The following is a 27,061-nucleotide window of genomic DNA, read 5'->3' on the forward strand; positions in this document are numbered from 1 at the left end:
ACAGACTAGCCACGTGCATCGGCATTTTGAGCGTCAACTTGCATAACATGCATCGGCTGCGTCGTATTTCGAGCAACAAGCCCGCGTGTTTGGAACATTTCAACACTGCCCAATGCATACTTGCTTACGTAAAATACACAGTTGCAGTTCTCCTACAGAGATGGCCGTCTTTGCGAGAGACCTATCCTGGCCCAGTAAGTCCCCAAAAAAATTGAAGCTGTTGAGGCTAGTTGTGAATCCAGCAGCACAGTGATTAATTCACATTCTACGGACGTGTAAGAACACACCATTTGTGTATTGGTAATGTGTGTATTAAGTGACACACACACACACACATAACGTGTACAGTTCACTGAATAGAGATGGCTTGAAAATACGTATGATTATGCCGCAATATGTCTGTCGCGTACAATGTAAACAACCAGGGATTTTCGTCTTTTCTCGGGAACGGTAAGACATTAGGTTGGTTTCCTTTCCCAGGGGTGTGAGTGACCACTGACTGATAAAAATAGCTGAAAACAGTTGGAAAAAAGTGTAAAAAAGTTGAACTTAGGAAATCTCCTATACTTTTGTACACAGCAAGTGAAGGAAAAAGCTGAAAAAAGCTGAAATTCAACACACAAAAAAGCTGAAATCAGCTTTAAATCCCCCCCACAGAAGTGTGGTTGGGGTCTACGAGCGAATACTTACCTGTAGAGCGAATACTACATATGCATTGTTCCCTATGCCGGCAGGCAATTTGCTAAGAGTTTTACATACAATAGCGCCCTCACGTGTCCTACCCACGACGCCCTGTGACATGCGCACCACGTTAGCGTCCTCTTTTTCTCAAGTGTTACTTGCGTAAGCACTCAAGGAATCAAGTATAGTGGGGAAGGAGGGAGGGGTGCTCTACAGGTAAGTATTCGCTCGTAGACCCCAACCACACTTCTGTGGGGGGGAGTCTACATCACTCTACTTACCTGTAGAGCGAATACTACATATGCATAGACTCGCACCGAGTAAGGCGGTGGGTATACGCAAATTACCGTATGTCTACAGGGGTGTAGGACATGAGGCGTGTCCAAAGGCAAACAACACCAAACCAAAAACCTACATCCCAGACGCTCTAGGTTTCACCTCGTCAGGGGAACCCAAAGAGCTCGTGCGCAAAAAGTCAGGGGGGTGTAACCATTATGGGAATGAACACATGATAGATACACCTAAGTAAACTTAATGCCCATACCAATATATATATGTATATTTATATGCTCACCCGTTAGTGCTTCTGTGAGGCTCGACTGGCCGCTAGCAGCACTTCTCTTCCAGCCTTGCCATCTGCCTGGAGGACATCCTTCAGGTAGCATTCGGAGAACGTGTTAGGGTTCTTCCAGCAGGCTGCCTTGACGATGTCCCCTAGGGGGACACCCTTAAAAAAGGCCCACGAGGTGGACACTCCCCTGACCTCATGCGCTCGAATGGGTCCCTGGGTCGCTGGCCAGCCGCCCGGTACGGACCGGATAGCCGTCACGATCCAGCGAGTGATTGTATCGCGGGACGCCGGCCCATGGGGCGGGGTCGTCGTGATGAACAATTTTTCGTGTCCCGTACGAAGTGACTTCGTACGGTTGACATACCACTTAAGTGCTCGAACTGGGCACCAAAGTTTGTCGTTTGCCTCGTTCGAAAAAGACTTGATGTCCGGGACAAAGATGTCCGGGGGCATAAAGGTCTCCGACTGGTTCTTTGCGAGAAAACCGGCCGTAGGGATCAGGCGGACACCCCCCGGTTCCCACCGGATGTGTCCTGTCTGTATCGATAACGAGTGTAGTTCGCTACGTCGTCGGGACGTAGCAACAGCCAATAGAAAAGCTACTTTGATGGAGAGCTGTAACAAAGTTGAGCAATTCATTGGTTCAAAGGGAGCCTTCGCCAGTGTAGATAATACACCGAAGAGGTCCCAAGATGGGATTAATGTGCGTACTGGGGGACGAGTATTAAACATCCCCTTGATCAGTTGGCTAATTGCAGGGTTGTCGGAAACGGAGGAACCGTCCGAAAATCCCTGATGGATCGCGGCAACGGCCGATCGATAATTTTTAACTGTGGCCGTCGTGAGCCCACTGTCAAAAAGGTATAGGAGGAAATCCCCCACTTCCCCTACAGAAGTATTGGGGGGATGAATGGATTGTCGTCTACACCATTTAAAGAAATGGCGTAGTCGGCTATCGTACACCTTTCTGGTTGAGGCTCTACGGGACTGGGCTGCAATTGTTGCAGCTCGTCGCGAAAGGCCTGCTGAGCAGAGGGATCGCGTGACAATACCCAGCACGTCAGGTGAAGATCCCCCGGAGCCCGGTGATTGATTCCCGAGCTGGGCTGATAAAGAAGATCGGCCCTCTTCGGTAGAATTACCGGGCGGTGAACCAAGAGTCGGACGAGCCGGGGAAACCACGGCTGGCGGGGCCAGAACGGGGCTATGAGGAGAATTCGGCAATCCTCCTGCTCGATCTTGGTCAGCACTCGAGAAACGAGGGAGATGGGTGGGAAGGCATAGGCCAGTAGGCCGTCCCACCGCACCGACAGTGCATCGGTCTGCCACGCGTTGGGATCTGGGCCCCTCGCGCAGTAGATCGGTAGTTGATTGTTCATTCGCGACGCGAATAGGTCCACATGCGGCCGGTCGATTAGTCTGAAGATCGACTGAGCCACCTGTGGGAGCAGTGACCACTCTGTCGGGGCGATCCAGCCTCTGGAGAGAGCGTCGGCCGTGACGTTCTCTTCCCCCGGGATGTGGACTGCCGACAGGGCTATCCCGTGATGTATGCACCAGAGGGTGAGATCCCACGTTAGTGCACACAGATGGCCTGACCGAGTGCCACCCTGGTGATTGATGTATGCCACCACTGTGGCGTTGTCGCATCGGACCAGGACTGCTTGCCCTCTGACGTCCGACTGGAAATGTTTTAGTGCGTTGGTGACTGCCAGCATTTCCAGGACGTTGATGTGAGATGACTGATGTGCGGGGCCCCATACGCCCGCGATCTGTCGCGGGTGGAGGGTAGCCCCCCAGCCGTACCCTGAGGCGTCGGTTGTGATAAGTACCGACGGGCGGGGCGGGCGGAAAACACGGCCCTGCGTTATATTGGCCTCGACTAGCCACCAACGAAGGTGGGGGACTAGCCAAGACGTAGTGGGCACCGGATGGTCGATCGGGTGCCAGCGGGGTCTGTAGAAAGACAGCAGGTGAAGTTGAATTGGCCTCATCCTCAGCCTGCAAAAATCCACCAAGTCCACCAGACTGGCCATAAGGCCCAACAGCCTGAGCCAGGCTCGGGCCGGAGCCACTACCGTCGGGAGGAAGAGGGACACGCACTGCCGAAGGTTCAGCAGGCGGTCCTCCGATGGCCGGGCCAGTCCCCTGCGAAGATCGAGGGATGCACCCAGAAAGGTGGGAACCTGAGAGGGGACTGGATGGGATTTCTTGGTGTTGATGAGAAATCCCAGGTCGGAAGCAAGTTGCCACGTTAGTTGGAGCGCCGCTTCCGTCTCCCCTCGAGAACGGCCCACTACTAGCCAATCGTCGAGGTACATGAATATCATGACCCCTCGACGCCGCAGTGCCGCCCCGATCGTCTTCACGATCCGGGTGAACACCCGCGGAGAAGTGGATAGCCCGAACGGGAGCACCACAAATTCGTACAGTGTATTTTTGTATTGGAAACGTAGGAATTTGCGATGTTCCGGCCTGATCGGTACGTGAAAGTACGCGTCTTTCAAGTCTATACTGGCCGCCCACGCTGGTGTCATGATCGATGCAAGAATGGTCCGTAACGTTTCCATGCGGAAACGTTTCGGACGTATGAACTTGTTGAGGGGTTTTAAGTTCAGTATTGGACGCCACACGCCGGTTTCCTTCTTGGGGGCCAAGAAGAAGGTTGACATGAAACCTGCCCGGGTCCCCCCTTGGGGGACAACACAAACTGCTCTCTTCAGAAGGAGGGCGTCGATCTCCTCCTCGAGGGAGCGGCGTTTTGCTGTGTCGGGCGGTACGGGCGTTGTCCGAATTAGCATGTCCGACGGGGGGGTCCTCGTAAACTCGAGCGCGTAACCGCTGCTGATTGTTTCGAGGACCCACCGGTCGGAAGTCACCTGCACCCAGGACCCCACGAACTCCTGAAGGCGGCCTCCCACGGGTCCAGCGGTGGGAGGCCGCCTGGAGACGCATAAGTCACTTGCGCCACGCCCCGGTGTACCGGGGAGTGGGCGCACGGAAACCGCGTCCCGACTGGGGACGCTGTTGTCCGATATGTGGTTGTGAATAGCGCGGGCCGACCGCCTTATCGGCGCGCCCACGAAATCCACCACGGGCCGCTCTGACCGGGGGGCGGCGCCGGGGAATGACAAAAGATGGCTGTTTCTTCTTGTCCGCGGTTTTCGGCTCGACCGGTTTCTTGAGATTTATTTTCTCCGTGGCCTTGAGGCGCTATGCTTCGGCCTCCATGGCCTCCTGGAACTTACCAGAAAATAAGTCCGGGCCTGAGAGCGGGAGATCGTCGAGACGCTTTCGTGCTCCCGGTGAAGGGAGGAAAAGCGCATCTAGCACATTGGCGCGGCGTGACGATGTTGCTAAGGTCGACACTCTAGCAAACTGGTCGAGAGTGGAGCACAGGCCGCGATCGAGGCAATGGAGAGCAGCCACCATCATGTCGGCTGGTATCACCGAATCTTCTTCATATCCCAGTGCCAGGTACTCTGACAGGAGAAGAAGAAAGGACGTCGCACGCATACCCATGCGTGCCGCCGAGTCCATTCTGCGGGTGACATCTTCCAGCTTTCCACGGGTCTTGTCTGTAAAAGGAACCTTGGATGAAGCTGTCCCTCGGTCAGCGGCGAGCTTGTCAATGGCCGAGTCCGGCAGGACCGGAGTTGAGAAATATTTCTCAAAATCTCCTGGGGGGAAATGATAATATGAGTCTACGCGTTTAGCGTAGGCACTCCAAGTCTTTGCGTGCATTATACCGTCGATGTGGTCAACGCACACGCGGTCCAAGGGCATTGTGGGAAAAGCCCGGACCGGTTCTGCCGTCGGTCCCGATCGCTTCTTGAACGACTGACGCTCAGGAGGAGGAGGAGGTTCGGTACCAGCAGGAAGATTTAGAACTCTGATCATATCCCGTTGGACCAAGCGGAGTTCGGTCTCAGCCACCGATAGGCGTTGCATGGTGCGGGTCAGTTCGCTCTCGTCCGCCGAATTGTCAGAGTCCGGGGGGCGAGTTGCCACCGGGGAATGGGAACCAGGCCCCGGGGGCGAAGCAGCGCCGTCACGGCGTCCCGGTATCGAGCCCCGCTCAGAGTCCAGTGACGCCGATGGGTGTAAACTAATACCGGGCGGGGACGCCGGTGCACGGCCCTCCGTGCACGGCATTGTCCGCTGGTCTGTAGTCACCCCACCACGGCCGTGATGACCGGCGTGTGGGGGCTGTAATTCTGGAGGGGACTCCGGCGCACGGCTAACCGTGTGCGGTATGTCCCTTTGGCCCGGAGTCGGCCAACTGTGACCGTAATCTCCCTGTCGGCCCGACAATGAGGCCGCGAGGGAGTGAAAGGCCTCCAAAAAATCATCGCGTGAGATCGGGTCGCCACCCTTGTGGCGTTTCCCACGGTGCGATCGGCTGGATGACTCGCTGGAACTCGTCGAAGAACGGCGGGAACGGCGGCTCTTTTTTGATTTTTTCTTCTTTGAGGAGCGACTCCGAGTAGTTGCCGAGGATTGCGGGGACACGGGGATGCCCGAACAACGAATGAAATCCGATGTGGAGGCAGGGCCCTCCGAGCGTAGCGTTAAATCTCTGGGGGAATCCCAGGGATTCGGTTCTACGCTATCAATAGCCCGGGCGGCCGACAGCGCCCCCACGCCGGTAACATAGGCGGGTGCTGTACGGTCAATCAACCGGCCATATAACAGCCCATCCCCAGGCATCGTGGTAATCACGGGGCTGGGTGGGCCTGGGTGCACTGAGCCATGGAGGAGTACTTCCTCCGGCTGCGTGTGCCCCGTAGACGGGCCAGGGACAGGCACGGTGCGCCCCGTAGCGGGGCCACCTTTTGCCGTACGTCCCTTTTTGGGTATTGCCCCGGCGTTAGACAATTTCTTTGTCTTGCCGGTGCGTTTCCCCTTCAGTTGGGCGGACCCGCGAACATTGACCGAAGACGGTGGGGTTGTACGGCCCCCCGCTTGGTCAACGGGTCCGTCAGCTCCGACAGCCGGCAGTGGCTGAAGGGGCCGACTAGGGGACTGCTGCCGCGGTGACGTACCATCACCGGTGCAGTCCCCCGAGAACTCGGGCTTGTCTGGTGGGATGTACGTCCCTCCATTATCGACACACCCGGTCCTCCCCAACTTCCTATTACTCATTTCTTTCACTTTCACTCAAATCCTTCACTAGAACAACTCTACAATACTTCACTAGAACAACTCTACAATACTTTCTTTTCGAAATAGCTTTCTCTAAGCAAAAGAGGTACCAATAAAATAGCGAAATTCAGGTCGTTGAAATTTCACGTGTACCTCGTCCTGCGGCTAAGAGAAAAAGAGGACGCTAACGTGGTGCGCATGTCACAGGGCGTCGTGGGTAGGACACGTGAGGGCGCTATTGTATGTAAAACTCTTAGCAAATTGCCTGCCGGCATAGGGAACAATGCATATGTAGTATTCGCTCTACAGGTAAGTAGAGTGATGTAGACCCTGAGATTTCACACCCCTGCTTTCAACCAGACCTTCGAAAAAGGATAAGTAAACAATCCGAACCATGAAAATTTCGGGGATATCAGGCCGTAATGCTGCTTTAACATCTCATTTTCAATTTCTTTTTTCCCTTTTAAAAAGCCGGATGCTACAAAGGACACAACTGTGTCAATTTAATGTCAAAGGTCATGATAACCAATCCACAATCAACTGACTCTCTCTGTAAACTAAACCCAAGTACTTGATAAATCAAGAGACACAAGTGATGGTTGATTCACAAGCGGAGGAATGCTGCCCTGACAGTGTGAATATCTACCACTCCCACCCAGCTGTAAATCATGACATGAGTAAGAATGCGTTTAATGAAGCCATCAGATAAATATACGGGCAAGAAAGTCAGGGGAGAGTCCAGCTAAAATCTTATACAGACATTTTAATGTGGATTTTCTTAAATTACCAACTTTACTACCCTTTGACTTTGACTTGTTTTTTTTTTTGGGGGGGGGGGGGGGGGGTTAGAGGAAGAGCTGTACAGATAAAGAATTTTGAGTTCCAGGAATGAATAAATGAAAAGTTATGAAGCTTTTAAAATGTGGCCCAAACCAAGAAAACAAGGTTATCAGTCACCGGTTATTTTTGATTAAAACACCTCTTCAGAATAGAAATCATCGGGAATAGCGAATAGTTTCACAACCATAATATCCGCACATATTATAAAAACATACAATTGAGTGACACACACTGAAACAAAGAAGAGAGTACACTTTTTCTATTGGGTATAAAAAAAAAATGAAAAAGTGAAACAAAATTTCTTAAAATAATTTCATGAGAAAAATGATTGTTGAAAAATTAAACAAAACCAACATAACATACACAAACAGTGAATTGCAGGTTTACTCTCAATTTTGAATCTCAGTTGCTAAACTGGCAGCTTGTATAGCAACTGCAGTATGTGTTGTTATCGAATACTTCAAGCCATACTCTACACATGTAATCCTGCATTCACATTCTATTCTCAACAGTTTGCAGTACACGCCCAATGAGGATCATCACGTATGTGTCGTTAATCAAGTTTGCCAGCGGATCAAATTTGGTACCTTCAAGCAAACTTGTATATATCCTGTACGCCACTCGGCCTTCGGTCCTAAACACAGAACGCAGGTGAGCTACTTTTCACCGCGTCCCACTCACGCTCACGGTACAACAGATAACATTCGTACCTTCACAAACAAATTCTGGCCGGAAATTTAATATCTCAAGTCAAATAAATAAATGGATGCAAATATAAGCACGTCAGGATTTCTTTTAGAGGATTTTCTGTTGGGAATTGGTCCGATATTTCTCATCCTTCAACACTGCCTTAAGGTAGAGCCTATCTTTCACCAAAACACAGCAGCAAACACCCAAACAATCAGACACTAGCAGACGTTTTATTTATTTAGATTCTTTCCCATCAAGATCTCAGGAAAACTCCAGGGGAACAGAAGGGGAATTACATGCTCCAGGGTTCGGGAGGGTGGCCTTATGGGGGGAAAAAAGATTGGCGAATAAATTGAAAACAAAGGAGCATTAAAGGGGTACACCAGGGAAGACATCTTAATGAAAATGCAGGGTTTTTTTTATGTTCTGCTTTGTCTTGTTCGGTTTTTTTTTTCTTTCTTTTCGCATCATGACAGACCTGACAGACCTGTGGGAAAAAACCCTGAAGTTCAGCAAAAGTTGGAGCAAAACATGAAAAGACTATGATCACTACCAGCCTATGAACGTTCAAAACTGGGCAAATTGGGCAAACAGGGCCAAAAGTCACGACCTTTAACCTCTATCAGCCATGACCCTGATAGCTGCCGACAATAGATAATCATTACAACATGACAAGACAACATTAATTCCACTCCAACTAAACATGTACGATGGTCCCATGTTGTGAAATATCCGGTTACATGACGATGATTGATGGCAACAAAAAAAAATGCACAAAGGTTTTCCCGCACCTAGGGAACTGGTAAAGACATATCTGCAGACTGTACTTGGATGTTGCCCAACCCTTCATCAAAACATCTCAGAAAAACTGGAACTGTATTGGTGGATACGAGTTTGGCTCTACGACAATTTGTTACCAGTCTTGTTGAAGTTGCATTTGAGCACTTGTATTACATTTTAATACACTGTATTTACTCCTTGGTGATTCCATATAACTATAGAGTGCTGGGGCAGTTGGGGGCGATATAAGGAGTTACAGGCAGGGCGCGTTGGGGCGGTACAGGGACAAATGGGTTAAATACTGCATTCATACCCCGACAACTGCTCCACTAGCAGCCAAATTCATGAAGTTAATAAGCACAGATATCTGCTATGCACAAAACAATATTTGCTTAAAAAAGGAAAAAAGAAAATTCCAGCAAATATGTTATATATTGTTCAGCACTTGTGACTTATTCCCAGCTGTTTTTATGCTTATCACAGCAATATGCTTAGCAAGAAAATAATGCTGAGCAAATTTATGTGCCAAGCAAAAGCAGCAAAGCACCAGTCAATTGCAATAATCATGCATTTTAGCTGGTTACCCATTTCTGCTAAGCAAATCTTTCCCATGCTTAGCAACATTTCGTTCTTGGCCCCTGAAACTGCCGAGCTACCCCCTAGCTACCCCCTATAGAGACCCAGGCCAGTTCCTGTGTCTCCGTTAACATCCGAGCATATCATCAGCCGCAGTATGTGCCATCGCATCTCATCAAGGACGTTGGAATTCCTCACGTAATGAATCTTTCTTTTTTGGGGTTTCATCAGTCTGTTGAGATACCCCCTGGACATACTGGAGAGTGCTAGGACTAGATAGGGAATCGGCGCTCCTCGATCAAACTGATGTGCTTGAAAGATAAACCCTGGGCCTGGCATGCATGCAACATTAGTGGGCACAAACTCTCCAGGCATGTATATCCAGTGTGTCAACATTAGAATGTGCACTTATACTCCAGGGACAAACTTGGGCAAGCGTTGTTTTTTCTGTTACTCAATTTTCAGTTTCCTGCGCATAATGTTTGAATTTTTAACAGACTGTGGCGAATATGTACAGTTCAAATTTGATTGTGATAGGGCTGTGCACTTTAGAATGATTCAGTATTCGATTATTCCAACTTGGACTTGATTGAATATTCAAATATTCAATTTGGAAATTGACTGATCAAGTTTAACACTGGCCGCCGATCGGGTTTTGCGTGCCCTCCGCTTGTAAAACCATGCGTCCTTAGACACATCTTTGGAAATGACCTTCTTTTATTGTTTTCTTCAAAATGACAGCATGCCAGAAAGACTAATTTCACAGGGAGTTTAGTGCCATTACTATTTTTAATACCAAGTATGCATTTCAACATAACTTTGTTAGTTACTTTTTGGATAGCTGCAAATAATATACTCTACCTTTAACCCAAAACCCTGCTGAATCCAACAGGATCCAACTATGTCACATACCCGATGGAGCCTGTTGGACTGAGCAGTTAACCCCTTGTGTACATTCCTGATGCAAAATGTTGGATTCAGCAGGCAAATGAACCGCATTATAACGCATTGTTGGACTCCGTTGGATTCAGCAGACAACTGAAAATGAGGCACAGTGGATTGAACAGGAAAGTCCGGTTGGACTCTGCTGGATTTAGCAGGGTAGTCCTGAGGAACTACTAGGGGGTTAGGGTTACTACGTAATCACTCATTCGCTGGGGACCTGAACATCACATACACAAACCGGCTGATTGAGAATCAAGTCCCGAGTGCTGATTTAAGGAGTGCACACCGGAGCGTGAAATTAGAAATATGAAACAGCAATTTTTGAATCGGAAGCGCTAGCAACGGAATCCACATGAGACCTAAAAACTGCACATACTTTTTTTCTGTTTTCCTATAATGGAGAACATCACTGAGCTGAAACTTCGACAGGTTAGTTGTTCTGCATCCTATGCAATTTTTTTGCTTCAAATGAAAACAAAATGATGCCGTGTGCTTTTAATATTCATACTTATTACCCCAAAAGCAACATGTTAGCCACAATGCTCCTTTAAGATTTATGACAGTCGATTATCTTTTTATGAACCAACCGTCTCTCGAGTTTCCAGTCTTCTAATATAAATCATAGACGGTAGCGGTAAACCAGTGTTCATTTTCATTTTTCCCAATTTCACAGCAGAATTCCCACAGTTCTCGATGGAGCATATTGATATCATTGAAAGCAGCCCCTATGGAACTGTGTGCAGTGAAAGTCTGTTCAAGTTTGTTTTGCACATTGGATATTTATAACAGGTGACAATGACACTTTGGTTCCAAAAATCTTTTTGCAACTAAGTATCCCTAAGCTATTGCACACTGAAAGTCTGTGGGAACGCAGGTGGTTTTTGGATTAAGACTCAAGTTTTCAACATATGACCTGGTATCCATAGTCATGAATCTGCGAAGCACACAAGTTTGGCTTACTTATGGGAAAATGTTCAAATTTATGGTTCTGCTAACCACAGTATTTTGCACTTACGGTCATTATTGTTTGCTTACATTGTAGAGCCGTAGTTAGAGAAATTTTGTTCTAGGTTAATTAACCCAAAACTCCTGTACCACCCCAAACAGCCCTGCCTGTTACTCTCTGTACCGCCCCAAACAGCCCAGCCTGTTACTCCCTGTACTGCCCCAAACTGCCCTGCCTGTTACTCCCTGCACCGCCCCAAACTGCCCTGCCTGTTACTCCCTATACTGCCCTGCCTGTTACTTCCTGTACCACACCAATCTGCCCTGCCTGTTACTCCCTGTACCGCCCCAAACCGCACTGCCTGTTACTCCCTATACCGCCCCAAACTGCCCTGCCTGTTACTCCCTATACTGCCCCAAACTGACCTGCCTGTTACTCCCTATACTGCCCCAAACTGACCTGCCTGTTACTCCCTGCACCGCCCCACACTGCTCTACCTGTTACTCCCTGTACTGCCCCAAACTGCCCTGCCTGTTACTCCCTGTACTGCCCCAAACTGCCCTGCCTGTTACTCCCTGTACAGCCCAAAACTGCACTGCCTGTTACTCCCTATACCTCCCCGAACTGCCCTATCTGATACTCCCTGCACCTCCCAAAACTGCCCTGCCTGTTACTACCAATACTGCCCCAAACTGCTCTGCCTGTTACTCCCTGTACTGCCCCAAACTGCCCTGCCTGTTACTCCCTGTACCGCCCCTAACTGCTCTACCTGTTACTCCCTGTACTGCCCCTAACTGCTCTGCCTGTTACTCCCTGTACCGCCCCTAACTGCTCTACCTGTTACTCCCTGTACTGCCCCTAACTGCTCTGCCTGTTACTCCCTATACTGCCCCTAACTGCTCTACCTGTTACTCCCTGTACTGCCCCTAACTGCCCTGCCTGTTACTCCCTGTACCGCCCCTAACTGCTCTACCTGTTACTCCCTGTACTGCCCCTAACTGCTCTGCCTGTTACTCCCTGTACCGCCCCTAACTGCTCTACCTGTTACTCCCTGTACCGCCCCTAACTGCTCTGCCTGTTACTCCCTGTACCGCCCCTAACTGCTCTACCTGTTACTCCCTGTACTGCCCCTAACTGCCCTGCCTGTTACTCCCTGTACCGCCCCTAACTGCTCTACCTGTTACTCCCTGTACTGCCCCTAACTGCTCTGCCTGTTACTCCCTGTACCGCCCCTAACTGCTCTACCTGTTACTCCCTGTACTGCCCCAAACTGCCCTGCCTGTTACTCCCTGTACCGCCCCTAACTGCCCTGCCTGTTACTCCCTGTACAGCCCCAAACTGCTCTGCCTGTTACTCCCTGTACTGCCCCAAATTGCCCTGCCTGTTACTCCCTGCACTGCCACAAACTGCCCTGCCTGTTACTCCCTGTACAGCCCCAAACTGCACTGCCTGTTACTTCCTGTACCGCCCCAAACTGCCCTGCCTGTTACTCCCTGTACCGCCCCAAACTGCACTGCCTGTTACTCCCTATACTGCCCCAAACTGCCCTGCCTGTTACTCCCTGTACCGCCCCTAACTGCTCTACCTGTTACTCCCTGTACTGCCCCAAACTGCTCTGCCTGTTACTCTCTGTACCGCCCCTAACTGCCCTGCCTGTTACTCCCTGTACTGCCCCAAACTGCTCTGCCTGTTACTCTCTGTACCGCCCCTAACTGCCCTGCCTGTTACTCCCTGTACAGCCCCAAACTGCACTGCCTGTTACTCCCTATACCGCCCCGAACTACCCTGTCTGATACTCCCTGCACCTCCCAAAACTGCCCTGCCTGTTACTACCAATACTGCCCCAAACTGCTCTGCCTGTTACTCCCTGTACTGCCCCAATCTGCCCTGCCTGTAACTCCCTGCACTGCCACAAACTGCCCTGCCTGTTACCTCCTGTACTGCCACAAACTGCCCTGTCTGTTACTCCCTATACCGCCCCGAACTGCCCTGTCTGTTACTCCCTATACTGCCCAAAACTGCCCTGCCTGTTACTACCAATACTGCCCCAATCTGCCCTGCCTGTTACTCCCTGTACCGCCCGAAACTGCCCTGCCTGTTACTCCCTGTATCACCCCAAAATGCCCTGCCTGTTACTCCCTGTACCGCTCCAAACTGCCCTGCCTGTTACTCCCTGTATCACCCCAAACGGCCCAAGCACTCAATAGTTTTATGAACTCATCAGTGAAAAAATACTATGTAATACAATGTACTAAGGGTGCTTGCTAATGGGCTAAGCAAAGAATCCTTAGTTGCAGGTATTCCTATAGTGGAAATTTCTTTGCAAGCCATATTTTGGTTTATGTTAAGCAAGCCATGTTATCAAGACCACGGGGCAAATTTGAAGGAGCCACAAAGCTGTTAAGCACAGAAATTTGTTAAGCACAGAAATTTGTTGAGCACAGAAAAACGTTTGCATTAACAACAATCACCGGTAACCCACCAAAAATGTCATATAATGATACTGCTTATGATTGGTTCTCAGTTGATTTTCACTTTAGCTAATAAATCCGCTAGGCGATATTCTGCTTCTAAGCAGCTTCAAGCAATTAGGGACAGATCTGGAGTTCAGAGGAGACATTCATGTCGCCGGCACCTGGTATCTATGTCACGCTGACAGGCAGCTGTCGTCTGCCAACAAAATTCAGTTCAACTACCGACGACGAAGGCGATATAATGCCCACGTCCCAGTTGAGTTGGTTGCGTGTTTCGCAAAAGGGTTAAATCATGTTAGTGCATCACCGGTGTCGTTTACACAGCGCTACTCGTAATAGTGGGGGCGATCAATAAGAGGCGCGGCGCATTCATGCTACGTGACAATTACAGAAAGGGGCAGACCGTTGCTTCTCGGTAAGCTAATCTCGTCAATATCGCATGACCTGTTGCGGGGGATATTCACTGTCTCTCGAGATACTTCAGAGAGCTTTCCGTCAAACAAGACGGCGATGGTTGGATGTCATTTCTCTCAAAACAACCGACAATCCATTCACGGCACGTCCCGTTCCATTTCACTGCAGGCCTTTTAATCAAAAGGTGTTGCAAAGACTTTTCTGGCTCTATAGCTTGGGTTTGCTAAAAACATCCACAGCATTCCTTAACAGACACCCTACTCATTTAATTTTGTTTGAGGAGGAAAAACAAAATTTAAAAAATGGGTCCTCAAAAATTTGTTACACACCAAGAGAAATTATAACCACTTCAGAATGTCCACCATCAATCACAATACTGCTAAATTGTTGTGCCCAAAGTGTACAATTATGCAAAAAAATTGAAAATGAATAAAGCTCCTGCACTGACTAGATTGATCTGAAATAAAATATAAGTAAAAAAAAATACAAGGCCTACAAGGATGTTTTGCTGTCGTAATTTTTTTTTTCTTTTGTGATTTGTTTTTGTGTCAGTAAATGGCAGTAATCCAATGAGCAAAGTTTTGTCACAAACATTTTCAATGAGCACATATTTGATTTCACTATTTGAACAGAAAACCCCTGAAACTGAACAGTGTCTCCCTGAAATGACATCACAGCAACAGCGCCCTCAGTTGTCCGGAAAGGCATGGACAATTTTAAACGTTTAAAAAGTGCACTTTTCAATAAAATTAACCAAACAGGGATGTCAAATAGTTTTCATACATTTAAAAGCAGTTGAAAGTTGCACAAAATGTGTTTCTAAGAAAAATTCCCTCATGAACCCTTTAAATCAAGGACCCCAAATGAGGAAACTGAAGCCTGGGTTTCAAGGTGGAGATGAAGTTAATGCTTAAGAAATGGCCAAAGTCTCGGGGAAGTCTTGCAAAAGCCGACAACATACATATGTGTCTTACATTAAATCCCATCTCACGTCATAAGCATTGATTCTCTGTAATGCATGATCTGTCCACTTGTCAATAAGCTGTCGAAGTTGTGACGACACTTATGGGTCAACTCGATGCAACCATAGTAAATACTGTTTCACACAAACTGCAGTAGACCATATATAGCGGTTGTGAACCTAAGATTTATAATTGGCTGAAACCCCCTCATGTGATTTTTAACTGGTGTGGTGACAATCTGTTGCAAGGCAGTTTACCAATTTCAGTTCCTAATTTGTGAAAAAAATGTTCAATAAAAGTATGATGTAAAAAAATGCATGCAGAATGCATTGTTCCGAAATGCGTGTCAACCACTGTCAAGAAAGTGAACCTGGCTGGGGAGGAGGTGACGTCACACTTCACTGCTCCTTCATTGGACTCTGCGTATGACCAATAGAGGGTGCTGTGTGACTACTGTTGAGAGCTCCAGCGGGGGGGACACACCACCTATGGGCAATTCCACGGTTACTCACGTTACATTTTCGTAATGTGAGTAACCGATTTTGTGCGTCTTGTTTATCATACATAACACATTTTTCTGGATGTCATCTTTGGTGCTTAGGTAGGTCTAGGTCTACTCTATCTACCATGGGGATAACAGAACTTTATTAAACCTTTTCAGTAAGGTAATTACAGCCCAAGGAAACTCAAAAATACATAAAAAATGTAACGTGGAAACCGTGGAATTGCCCCTATGCATAATGGTTTGTGCAAGTATGGTGTGAAGTACCGGTACGCACCATTAATTGTATTCTGAATGTGCACAGACCCATAGCATCTTCGCATGAACGTCGGGCGCCATCAGAAATGCGTTGGAATGTCCCTCCAAGTGGTCTCCCCCAACTCTCCCTTTGTAACCCTTGAGGGGGTACTTGTGCTCGGACTCCAACAGAACCCTTTTAATTTCAGCAGGTGAGCCAAGTGCCCCTTAAAAGCAGATTCAATCACTTCACTACACTACTGCCAAGGACCATCTAAAAAAAAAACCCGTAAATTCTCCAGAGGCTCAATTCTGACTGAAGCCATTCTAATCAAAAGCAAGACCTGACAAACCCAATTGGCCATAAATCTTGGAAATCCAGAGCTCACATTACGACGCCCTTAAACCCAGCATGTTGGCCTCTAACCTCTTTATCAGGCAGGTAGATAATTAGCCAGCGCATCTATCAATGTTTCCTTGAACTCAAAGCCAAGACCCGGATCATAGGATCCCAGACTGCAGATTTGGAAACAATGGGCTGTTTGTCCCTCCAGAGTTTTGAAGATAAAATTGTTTAGATCCAACTCCGAGCATGACATGACTCTTGATCTAAATCACATTCATGGGTCATAACATTCCCAGATAGCATATCTTGCTTGACATTTGTTTCCGTGTTGGACATTTTTCTGCCTATTCTTATCAAAGCTCATGCATCACGACATACCGCATGTGTATTTTACTTATGGTGTTTAATTTAGTTTATCTCGTTTTATATTTCTTTCACTTTAGATCTCATGCAATTTCATTCCTTTTAATTCAATCCAATTTAATTAATATTTTATTCTCATTCTTATTTCACTGCACAATCTTAGTGTATTACTTTTACACCTTGTACATCTAGTATTTGTTTTTGTTTAGGTCTTGTTTAGTAGTTTTAAATATTATTTTCGTTCTTTGTTATGTCATCTTTGTCGGTTTACTGTTTACGTGACAACCCTTGAAGCTGTGTTTTGTTCTTTGCCTTAACACTTCGATCTAGTCACCAGAAAACAAAATAGCGCCCTCGTGCAATCATGCACAGAACGTTTAAGAATTTGTGGCAATCCTTCTACATATAGATGCTACTACTTAATGGACAACAGACAGCACTTTTTCCTCACCTGAAGAAGCGAAGGTTGTCACACAATTCAGGAACTGACGTGATGTCACTCTGGAAAAGGAAGGGGAGAAAATTGGGTTTGTTGTCAAGGTAATGAACAGGAAACCAAACTGATACAATCTGCAATGAGACACTATCAACAGACCATGAGTTGTCGTTTTACTTGTAAAGAACACAGGAAACTCGTTGCGACTGGAATATGATGAGACTGGAATAAGTTACTCGTGTTATCCGAGGTTCAGGGGAAAACGTTTTGTTGTTGCATGCGAATATAGTGTCAAAGTTTTCCACTGAAATATATTACTTATGAAGTGAAACGAGCAAGTCGGTCGTTCAACAAATTCAACTGACCGCTTAACCTTTCAGCACTATAGACCTTATTCATGAGGCAGCCATTGTTGATCATGTCCCCTGAATGTATTATATAAAATTGCAAACTGTTGAATGGGATGGCGCCAGACTATTTATGCGTTCCAAGCCTCACTTTCAATTTTTTTTTAAACGTGGCTTAAAACGCATGTTTAATCATAAATTTTTAATTATTTATCAGAGCGGCCTGGTATTAATTTGTTATTAACTTCATGTCATTGCTTTCATTTCTATTCGCAAGTTCCAAAAATGAAGATATTACCAAGCTTTCAATTCAATATGGCCGACTCGTGAGCCTATACACACAGCTGACTTCCAAATCTCTCCCAGACACTTTGGGTATAAACTTGAAAGATCTGCTGTTTGATTTGGATATTTTGTTTTCAAAATAAAAGAATCTTTCTGAAGGCTGGCGCCATTTGGCAAGTTTCAAGGTGTCTGCACATTGAAACAAATTAGGCCAAAAAAAATAATAGTTCTGCTTCCGGTTTCCCTACCTTCCCTATTCTGACAGCCCCTACCCTATTTTTTTTATGGGAAAAATTGAGGGGAAAAACACCCAAAACCATCAATTTCTACCTTTTACCCTTGACTACACGCAGATGCCTCCATATGATCATACACACAAAAAATTGGCCAAAAAAAATTATTTCCCTACCTACCTACCCTATTTTCAAATCCCATGTAATCGGAAGCAGAACTATTTTTTTTTTTGGCCTTAGCTGTGAGACTTGAAGTTTTTCTAAAGGCACGTAGGAATATTGGTAATTACCCAGAAAATTACCCTACAGATGTAATGAGAAAAACTAACCTACAGATTTAATGAGAAAAACATTGCCCAAAGAAAAGACAGGACTGGTACTAAATGCCCTGTGAAACTGTTCTGCCAGAAATGGTTTGGATCGAGAAAAAAACCCAAACAATTATTCAAGCTGGTCAGGCACACTTTCTGTGTGCGTTATAGCAACGGAATCCAGTCTTAAGACCCAAAAACTGTGTATAGGTTTTCACTGTTTTCTCAAAATGTGCGTATCCACTAAAACTTCAACAGGTTAGTTGTTAAGCACCCTTCTTGAGATTTTGAGCAATTTTGTTTGCCTTGATGAACCGCACACTGCCCTAAAACTGGATTATTTGAAGTGTGTACAAGTTGTACAGGTAAAGGTATCCAGCATGTAGTCAGATATCTTCCCACGTTGATTTTGACAACCAGTGCATAAGGGGCAATTCCACGGTTACTCACGTTACATTTTTGATGTACTTTTGAGTTTCCTTGGGCTGTAATTACCTTACTGAAAAGGTTTAATAACTGTTATCCCCATGGTAGATAGAGTAGACATAGACCTACCTAAGCACCAAAGATGACATCCAGAAAAAAAGTATAAAGTATGAAAAACAAGACGCACAAAATCGGTTACTCACGTTACATTTTCGTAACGTGAGTAACCGATTTTGTGCATGTCGTTTATCACACATAACACATTTTTCTGGATGTCGTCTTTAGTGCTTACGTAGGTCTAGGTCTACTCTATCTACCATGGGGATAACAGTTATTAAACCTTTTCAGTAAGGTAATTACAGCCCAAGGAAACTCAAAAGTACATCAAAAATGTAACGTGAGTAACCGTGGAATTGCCCATAACTATCTATAAGTGCCAGGCCTGGTTTCAAATCTACCTGTCCTGTGGTGATTGAAGTTCCTTCTAGCGAGTCCTGCAGGTTGGTCAGTGCTTTGTCGATATCATCCTGGCCCTCTGTTGGCGCGTCGGGGTCAGGCTGTGGCATCTGGGCCTGTAGATTCACTTGCATCTGTGGCAGGCAAAATTATGGCACGTTAATTTCCTTTAGTGAAGATTATTATTCATATCAGGCTTCCAAGTAGTAAAAATAAATCAGCGTATTGCATACTTTCCAAAAAGTACCGGAGTGACTATAAAATATTTCTTTATTATTGCACAGACATTGGGGCATTTCACTGAATCGCTGGTTCCCACTGGATCAAGAGGGTAGAAACACCCAGTTTTCAACCAATCAACAGAGTATAGCAGTCACACAGAAGCCTTGGCAAACACTGTTTGTCAACAAAAATGGCAGCTTCCAGCAGCCTGAGATTCACTTTGGTAAGTGAAGAAGAATTCAATGAAATTTTGAGAAACAAAGTCAGCCTGATATGAATAATACTAAAAATATAATATTGGATGGATTTTTTTTCAGGGATACAAGAATAGCTTTATCTCGCTGTAGCAATACAGCTCGTGCAATCACGGATCCTCTACACAAGGATAAACAACTTATCTGAGCTTGTGTACAAAGTGTACGGAATGGTTTGTCAAGAGGCGTGATAACGGCCTGTGCACGTATAGAACATACGATGCGCGTGCGCGAGACTCGGCACGCGCGCCCCACATGAAACCCAATCATATGAGAAATTCAACTGCTAGTCGCATGCCGACTCTAGTCTCGCGCACGCGCATTATATGTTCTATACGCGCACAGGCCGTTATCACGCCTCTAACCAGAGATTTTGGAAGTCGTTTATCCTTGTGTAGAGGGTCAGTGGTGCAATATATTCTTGCATCCCCCTCAAAGCCATCCAAATTATATAAATATTTGTAATTGGTAAAAGGGTAGCGTAATAGAATTATACGTAAAGGAGATGTAAAGTTCAATATTAAGTTTTGTCATTATTTTATTAACAAGCACTATGTGGACTCCATGTATGAATAGACTATGCTTCTTGACAACCTGTGAGAGTTCCATGTGCAGGGCACACTAAATGTGCCTAGAAGTATGCACCAACACTTTTCATCTACATGTACATGTGCCTTAACCTGTATACAATAGCACCTTCTCGTGAGAACCAGGCATGTGGCAGTAATGGCATTTAAGAGTCAGCATTATGGCCGGTTTGTATTTCATGCCAACGCTAACGCAAAGTGAATTTTTATGACATGAACAATTGCATGTCCACTGTAACGTTCGTCAATATCCAACCAGTTCCAACCGCAAATGTGACGCCACAAAATTCTTCAGAGTTTGAAATTTGTTCAACTCATACAAATTTTGCAGAGCAAATACTTGACGCCACATTGTGTTCCCAATCATGCTGTGGGATTGTGCACATTCAGATGGACATTGTTTGTGCGTACACACACCTTGTGCACATGAACAAGAATGCGCACCTGATGTGCCCCACACATACCGGTAGAGCTGTTAAGAGTGATCATAAAGCACCAACTTCTCATCGTGCACAAAGTCCATAGCCTACACTAAACAAACTAAACTGAACATTGGCAAATAACATTCTTTGTCCGCTTGGTACTGGACTGACTGGCAGAATCACTGACTGACTGTGACTTATGACCCGCTTTATTCCCAATTCTGCTTCTCATCTCTAGCCTGTTGCACTCTGCCCCTCTGCACCCCCCTGGCTACACTACTGTGTTTGTCAGGTCACATGTACACCGCATGTGCATTAGTCTGGCACCACTTGTTTCATGTACTCTCATGATACTGTGTCTAGGATGTGTCTAGGCACTAAGTCAAGTCTCCATGCAAATGGTGAAAGTGGATTTTTCAATTCCGTCACGTTACCATGGACCTTATTCACGAGAAAGCCATTTTGGTCAGGTTCCCTGAATGTATTTTATTAATTGTGAACTGTTGAATGGGATGGTGCCAGACTATTTATACAAATTTCTAGCCTCAGCTTAAAACATTAGGGTATGTTTAATCACAAATTCAAAATTATTCATCAGAGCAGACTGGTATAATGTGTAATTAACTTAATGTCATTGCTTTCATTTCTCTTCACAAGTTCCAAAAATGAAGATTTTACCCCACTTTAAATTCAATATGGCCGACTCGTGAATATGGCGTGCTCTGGGACCAGCTCAACTAGGCTTGCCCTAGTCTTGTTTCGAGTCATCATCACACCCACCTGTAACGCAGCAAACATGATCATCTCCTCCTCTGTACAATCAATCTCCTCGTTCAGCAGCCCCCACTTGGCCTGTTCGTAGATCTGGTTGATCCGGACACCGTCCTGTTTGGGATCCAGGTCGTAGAAGGCAAAATACTTGAAGCGTAGCATCAAGGTGTCGTTCTCTTGGATTCCTTGCTCCATGAGGGACTTGGACGAGTCTAGCCATCTGCAAAACATCCAAGACATGAATATATGAGAATTAAAAAGCTGCTACAAACTGCTTACTGACTAGATTGACAAATCAGAAAAAGTTAAATTGCCCGATATTTCAATATTGGCAGGACATTTCTGAAGGTTAACATCAGAAAGGTCCTGCTAGGTTCAAAATATCTAGCTCTCTTATTTTAAGGTTAAAAATAAAAAAATGCTATGAATTTTCTTGGGCAATCATATGATACAGATCAAATCTTCAAACCTATTTCCAGCTTTTAGACTGAGAAAGAAAAAACGGGTAACGGTAAGATAGACAGGACAAATTTTATATTCTTGTACATCAAGGCTTTTGAAGATGTACGTTTACATGTATGTCAAAAGAACAGACAAGCATTTAAAAGTAACCAGGGCACCATTTCACAAAGCTACAAAATAAGAAACATTGCTTAGTGAACTAAATGTGCTAAGCATTAATTGCTGAGAACCAGTCACAAGCAATGAACATGGCACTTTGGCTGGTAACCAAGCTTCATCTGAGACAAAGAATTTCTGTGTTTGAATTTCTGTGCTTTGTCGTTAAAACAAAGCGATTCAGAATACATGTAAATCTAGCAACATGGATAAATGTATATCGACTAATTTTCACAAAACATTGACAGAATTTTTCACCCTGGTACCATTTTGATTGAAAAAGCAAACATTGTGAAATGCTTTTCCTGCATTTTGTTCTCTCCGTCTCAAAATGCCATTCTCCGTTCGTTTGCTCCCTAATCAAATAGCTTCTCCATAACGCCCGGCAGCTCGTATCGTGGTATTCCCAAAGAGAGGCATTTCTACTCTCGTCGCAGAGCAAACAGCGAAACTGCCAACTTCAAATTTGCTAAATAGCTGCCAGTGTACACACTCTAATGCATTAAAAGCATCCATTTGTTGAAGATACCGGTACGTCCACCAACAAAAAATGACTAGGAATACATTGATAAGCGGTCAAGCTGTTGCCATAGTAACGCGGACAGGCGGTGCGAATATCAGAAGCCATTAAAGTATAAATTTGCATCTTGAGCCAACACTCCCGGGGTGCGTTCCACTCTGGCGAAAATTGCCAACATTTGCGATCTTTTAGTGCATAGCCAATGGGGAAACTGTTGGCAACGTTTGCGTTGTTTGCGAAAGTGGAAGTAACCCCTGGCGAAGAGGATGTTTATGACTTGTATTCCCCCCATGCTGATCAGGCACTCTAGTGTTGAAAGTGGATCCAGTCTATTCCGAGTTAACCTTTTCCCTGGTATCAGTCAAATCTTGTATGTAACTGATTAACACAAGCCCTGGGAACCAGTTCCATTATGGGATAATCCTATACAATAGCACTGCCCGGCACTCAAGAAGAAAGAGGACTATAGGCTGGCCCCTCAGGGACCAGCAAAAAGAACGGAGTTTATCAGTGATCTCTGATCCCACCCCCCCCCCCCTTCCCCTATCTACCAAACCAAGTTTTGAACTGCAATCGTTTCTGAATCGTACATGTAACTCCTCCAATGAGCACATGTACGGGTACCGGCATATACGGAGACTTTCCCATACATACATGTACATGTACATGTAAAAACAAGCTCGGACTCTGCCTACCTTAAAACCAGAGTGATTTGTGGCGTTTGCCCACATGATCTTTCACCGATAGAGAGTGAGTTATTACCGGAGCAATTGTGACCTATATTACCACTCACACCTTAGGGATAGGTTATTACTTGTGGTCGACTGTAAATATTAGTTATTCATATCCACTGAGAAAAAGAGACTGCTGGCAAGTGGGAACTACTGGGAACTGACCTGAATGTGTTCACGTTAACAGTTCAAAGAATCAGACTATTTGATGCAACTCAAGTTAGCTTTTTTGTTGTCATTTTAGAAAGTCAAATGAAACATGCAAACCTTATGTCTAGAGCAGTTTACCACAACTTTAAATGCAAATTACAATTTTGAGATTATTTGCGTGAGTTCCAATGTGCTACATTTTCAAATTATTATGCAAATACTGCTTAATATCTGGAAATACTTACGTAATGACATTGATATTAGGCCAAATAAAAAAAAAAGTTTCTCTTCCAAACTTTTTGAAAAGAGGAGGATGCAGGCACTTTTTGTTTTGGCAAATGACGGATCCAAGATGGCGGATGGTCTTTTTTCAAAACATGACATTTTCCTACATGTAAAAATTGCCATCACTTTTCTGAGACTAGCTTTTTACCCCCAAATGGCTACTCATTCATGTTGGAAACAACTGTTAAGACACAAGATATTTTCTGATGGTGAAAATATCAGAAACTACGGCAGATTTTGCCATTAAATAAAAGTGAAAATTACCACACCAAAATTTGAAATAAATTGATGGGGCAGGGAAAAATGGATACAGGCTGGAACGAGAAACTGGTATATTTTTTTTATTTGGCCTTAACACAAAACTTAATTGAGCATAGAACAATTGTGCACGACATTTCACCGCCTCAAACATCATTTGATATTTGGTTCTCAGCTAATTTTTGCCTGGCAACATTTGCGATCCTCTACATGATGAGCTGTGCGGTGGAACTAACAGGGCAGCATAATTCAGGTAGCTGCAATGTCATTTATCATCATTAATACACAGTATATATCAATCATTAACAAAGCGCAGTGTTACAAACAGCTTCTGCAAATCACTTTCCAAATTACAGCACTACTCCAAATATCAGTGACGGGTTGCTATATTATTGCTTCATACTGACCCTGCATTATCCCCTGGCAACCACAGTCTCGCTCAATGTGGTACCGGTAATACACAGGAATATGTTACCATATCAACAGAAACTGTCAAATTTGTCAACATCGTATTAACTGAGCTTCCGTGTGCCTTTTGGCTGGTTCTTAGTCCATGCTGTATGAATTTGAAGCAAATTTGCTGTCAAATGTGAAGGTGCCGGTACATGACGTGTACAATTAAAGTTTGTAGGCATGTTTGGGGAATATCTCCAATGTGAAGAAGTGTGGGAATTGCTCTCAATATTTCAGACAGTGTACTCTGTCTGTCCTCAGGAGCTGCATTCTTCTCTGTCTTAAACAATTCTAACCTCTGGATTTGTTTGGTTTATTTATTAATTTGTTCAGAATCATCCTTCTTCACAATCTGATAGCAATTTGCTTGAGTTGAAAGGTGTTCAGCTCTTGTGTCAAATGTCACAAAACTACATTTGCTTTTGTTCAAAGTTATACTTGGAGCAAAAGTTATACACTGGCCTTGAGTGCAAAAAAAAACAAGTATATTCAGGGCAAACACTACAAACAGGACAATGCCATGCAGTTGAACTTTTTGCTGACAATAATTCTCTTTCAGGTAAGTCTGTTTTCATTGTTAACCCTTAATCACCCAGCATTCTTCTGAGAACCTTCCCGAGTCACTCCAAAATCTTGTCACTGTTAAACCATGAGCACATTCTAAACAGTGAACATGCTTGTAAATGTACTCCGGTAGACTTCAGCGAGAAGATGAAATAACCTCTCTTAATCGAACTGTAAATCGATGCCTCATGTTAACCCGAGTGGAATTCAAACCCGGGACACCTCAGCGGAAGGAAGGAAAAACATTAGTTTCAGCCTCATCATTCTGCAATCCGGTCCGACCTGGGTTCAAAGCCATTTCAGGTCAGGATGTGGCTCAGCTTTCCCGTCCCTGACCGAACACCGTCGCTTAACATTTTTCCCTCCTTCATTTTTTTCTCTTCACACTTCTTAAATTCTTCTTCTTCAAATGTCATCTTGTCTCAGATGCTGCGGCAGATGGACTCGTGCTGTTTTCCATGCTGCTCTCAGTTCAAGGGTGGAATTCTTAAGGCTTAATTTTAAAGGTCACACTCTAAAGATGTGTAAACGGCAAAAATCCAGATTTTGAACGGTGACGGAAAGAGGTTTTTCATGTATGAGATACATATTTATGTACAGGTAAACAAACGAAAGGATATTTTATATTCTTAATTTCTGCTTAATAGTGTTTTGCTGGTCCCAGAGGGCAGGCAATTGTACAAATCTCTCTTAATGACTGTCACTTGTGACTTGGACTGGTCGTAGACTGGTAACGAGAGCTGGGCAGTGCTATCATATAAGATTACCCTGTATCATCAATGAATGGAATACATGTAAATCTGGCCCATTTTGTAGACCATCTTGCATGAAAAGACGTCCATTGAATAGCAATTCTGAATCAATTGGATAGAACTGTGTGGGCCCCGAGACCAGCTTACCAGGCTTGCCATGTCTTGTGTAAATTATATAACAGTAGCTAAAATACTGCAGGTTGATTGCAAACTACAGCGAGAAAGACATATGATTTTGTAAACATTCAAATCATACCTTCAAGGCATACCGGTGTCACATGAAAATCCGACTCCTATGAAAATCGGACCCCTTTTCCCTTTTATTGGTTAATCCCTCTCGTGTGACCGGTCATTTTCTTAATTATCATACTTACGCATGCGCAGTATTACCAATGAGTCCGATTTTCATAGAAACCTAAATTCACGCTACACCGGTACATGTGCAACACGTCATACATAAAAATTGTCCTGGTAGCTGCAACAGACTGTGGATGATGTATCTACACCGTACACTGAATCATCCACGAGTGGCCCAACCATTCAGGTTAAGGTATGGAAACACAGCCCGCAGACTATGAACAGTGATGTACCAATCAATTGTGCCCCCTCCTCCCCACCATGCTGCCCCTCCCCGACCCCCCTCATGCAATTATGAACCACATTAAAACCCCAGGGTGGGGATGTTGGTCCTCTTTTCAGTGCAAAATTGAAAAACCCTCCTATATTTTCTGCTCACAAAGCTATACCCTGGAGTAGAGATTTGATCATTCTAATGACAATTCCCACCCCTAGGGTATGTTAGCCCTGGGAGGGGGGAGGGGGGGGGGAATTCATGGTGCATAAAGATCACATCAAATAGTTTAAAGAAAATGTACACGGTGACAGATTTTCAAATTCATTAATTTAACCTCCTATATTTTCAGAAATGTTTATAGGCCTAAATTAGAATATTAGACACTTTCATTGTCCTCATACTGCCACAATGATACGCACAACATCCGATCATCGCCCAAGAGACAATTCATGTGGCCCCCCGGCTGCACACGTACACGTCCACTTGATGTCATCTTCAAATCCACCGAGTAATACCCGTGTCACACGTGAAGCTTAACGCCGTGCCAACATTTTGGCAGGGATCGTGCACGCAAGAACCCTGCCCCCTGCAGCTAGCATTAAACCCCAGAGATGTAGAGAAAGACGTCCCGGTTTCAGATGACTCAGAATTACTCATAATCTTCATAGTGAACGTAATATGCGTGTGTCTAATGACGACCTGGGCAATTCATATGCACATCAGCTCTAATGACACTGTATTGTTCTTTTTTGTATTAGCACACATGATGCGTGCATTCCCATGGTAGAGGTTTTATGATTGAAAATCCAGCAATAAACCTCAAATTCTATCTACATCACGATATGAGGATTATTTCTAATACTTTGTTCCTGTTAAAATTGTATGCATTTACATCATGTATGTACACGTATACATACACTCTAGGATTCTGCTT

General features: G+C 45.2%; 1 protein-coding gene across 1 annotated transcript in view; it reads right to left on the minus strand.

Annotated features, from left to right (window-relative positions):
- The window catches only part of LOC119742865 (fermitin family homolog 2-like), a 91,123-nt gene that overhangs the window by 12,080 nt on the left and 51,982 nt on the right, over positions 1-27,061 (minus strand). The window contains exons 5-7 of the mRNA XM_038219088.1: positions 21,232-21,442; positions 18,969-19,100; positions 16,924-16,973 (exon numbers count right to left, since the gene is read on the minus strand). Coding sequence (XP_038075016.1) covers positions 16,924-16,973; positions 18,969-19,100; positions 21,232-21,442 — 393 coding nt within the window. The remainder of the gene's footprint in view (positions 1-16,923; positions 16,974-18,968; positions 19,101-21,231; positions 21,443-27,061) is intronic.

Source organism: Patiria miniata, unplaced genomic scaffold, assembly GCF_015706575.1.
Source record: "Patiria miniata isolate m_02_andy unplaced genomic scaffold, ASM1570657v1 HiC_scaffold_6, whole genome shotgun sequence".
NCBI lineage: Eukaryota > Metazoa > Echinodermata > Asteroidea > Valvatida > Asterinidae > Patiria > Patiria miniata.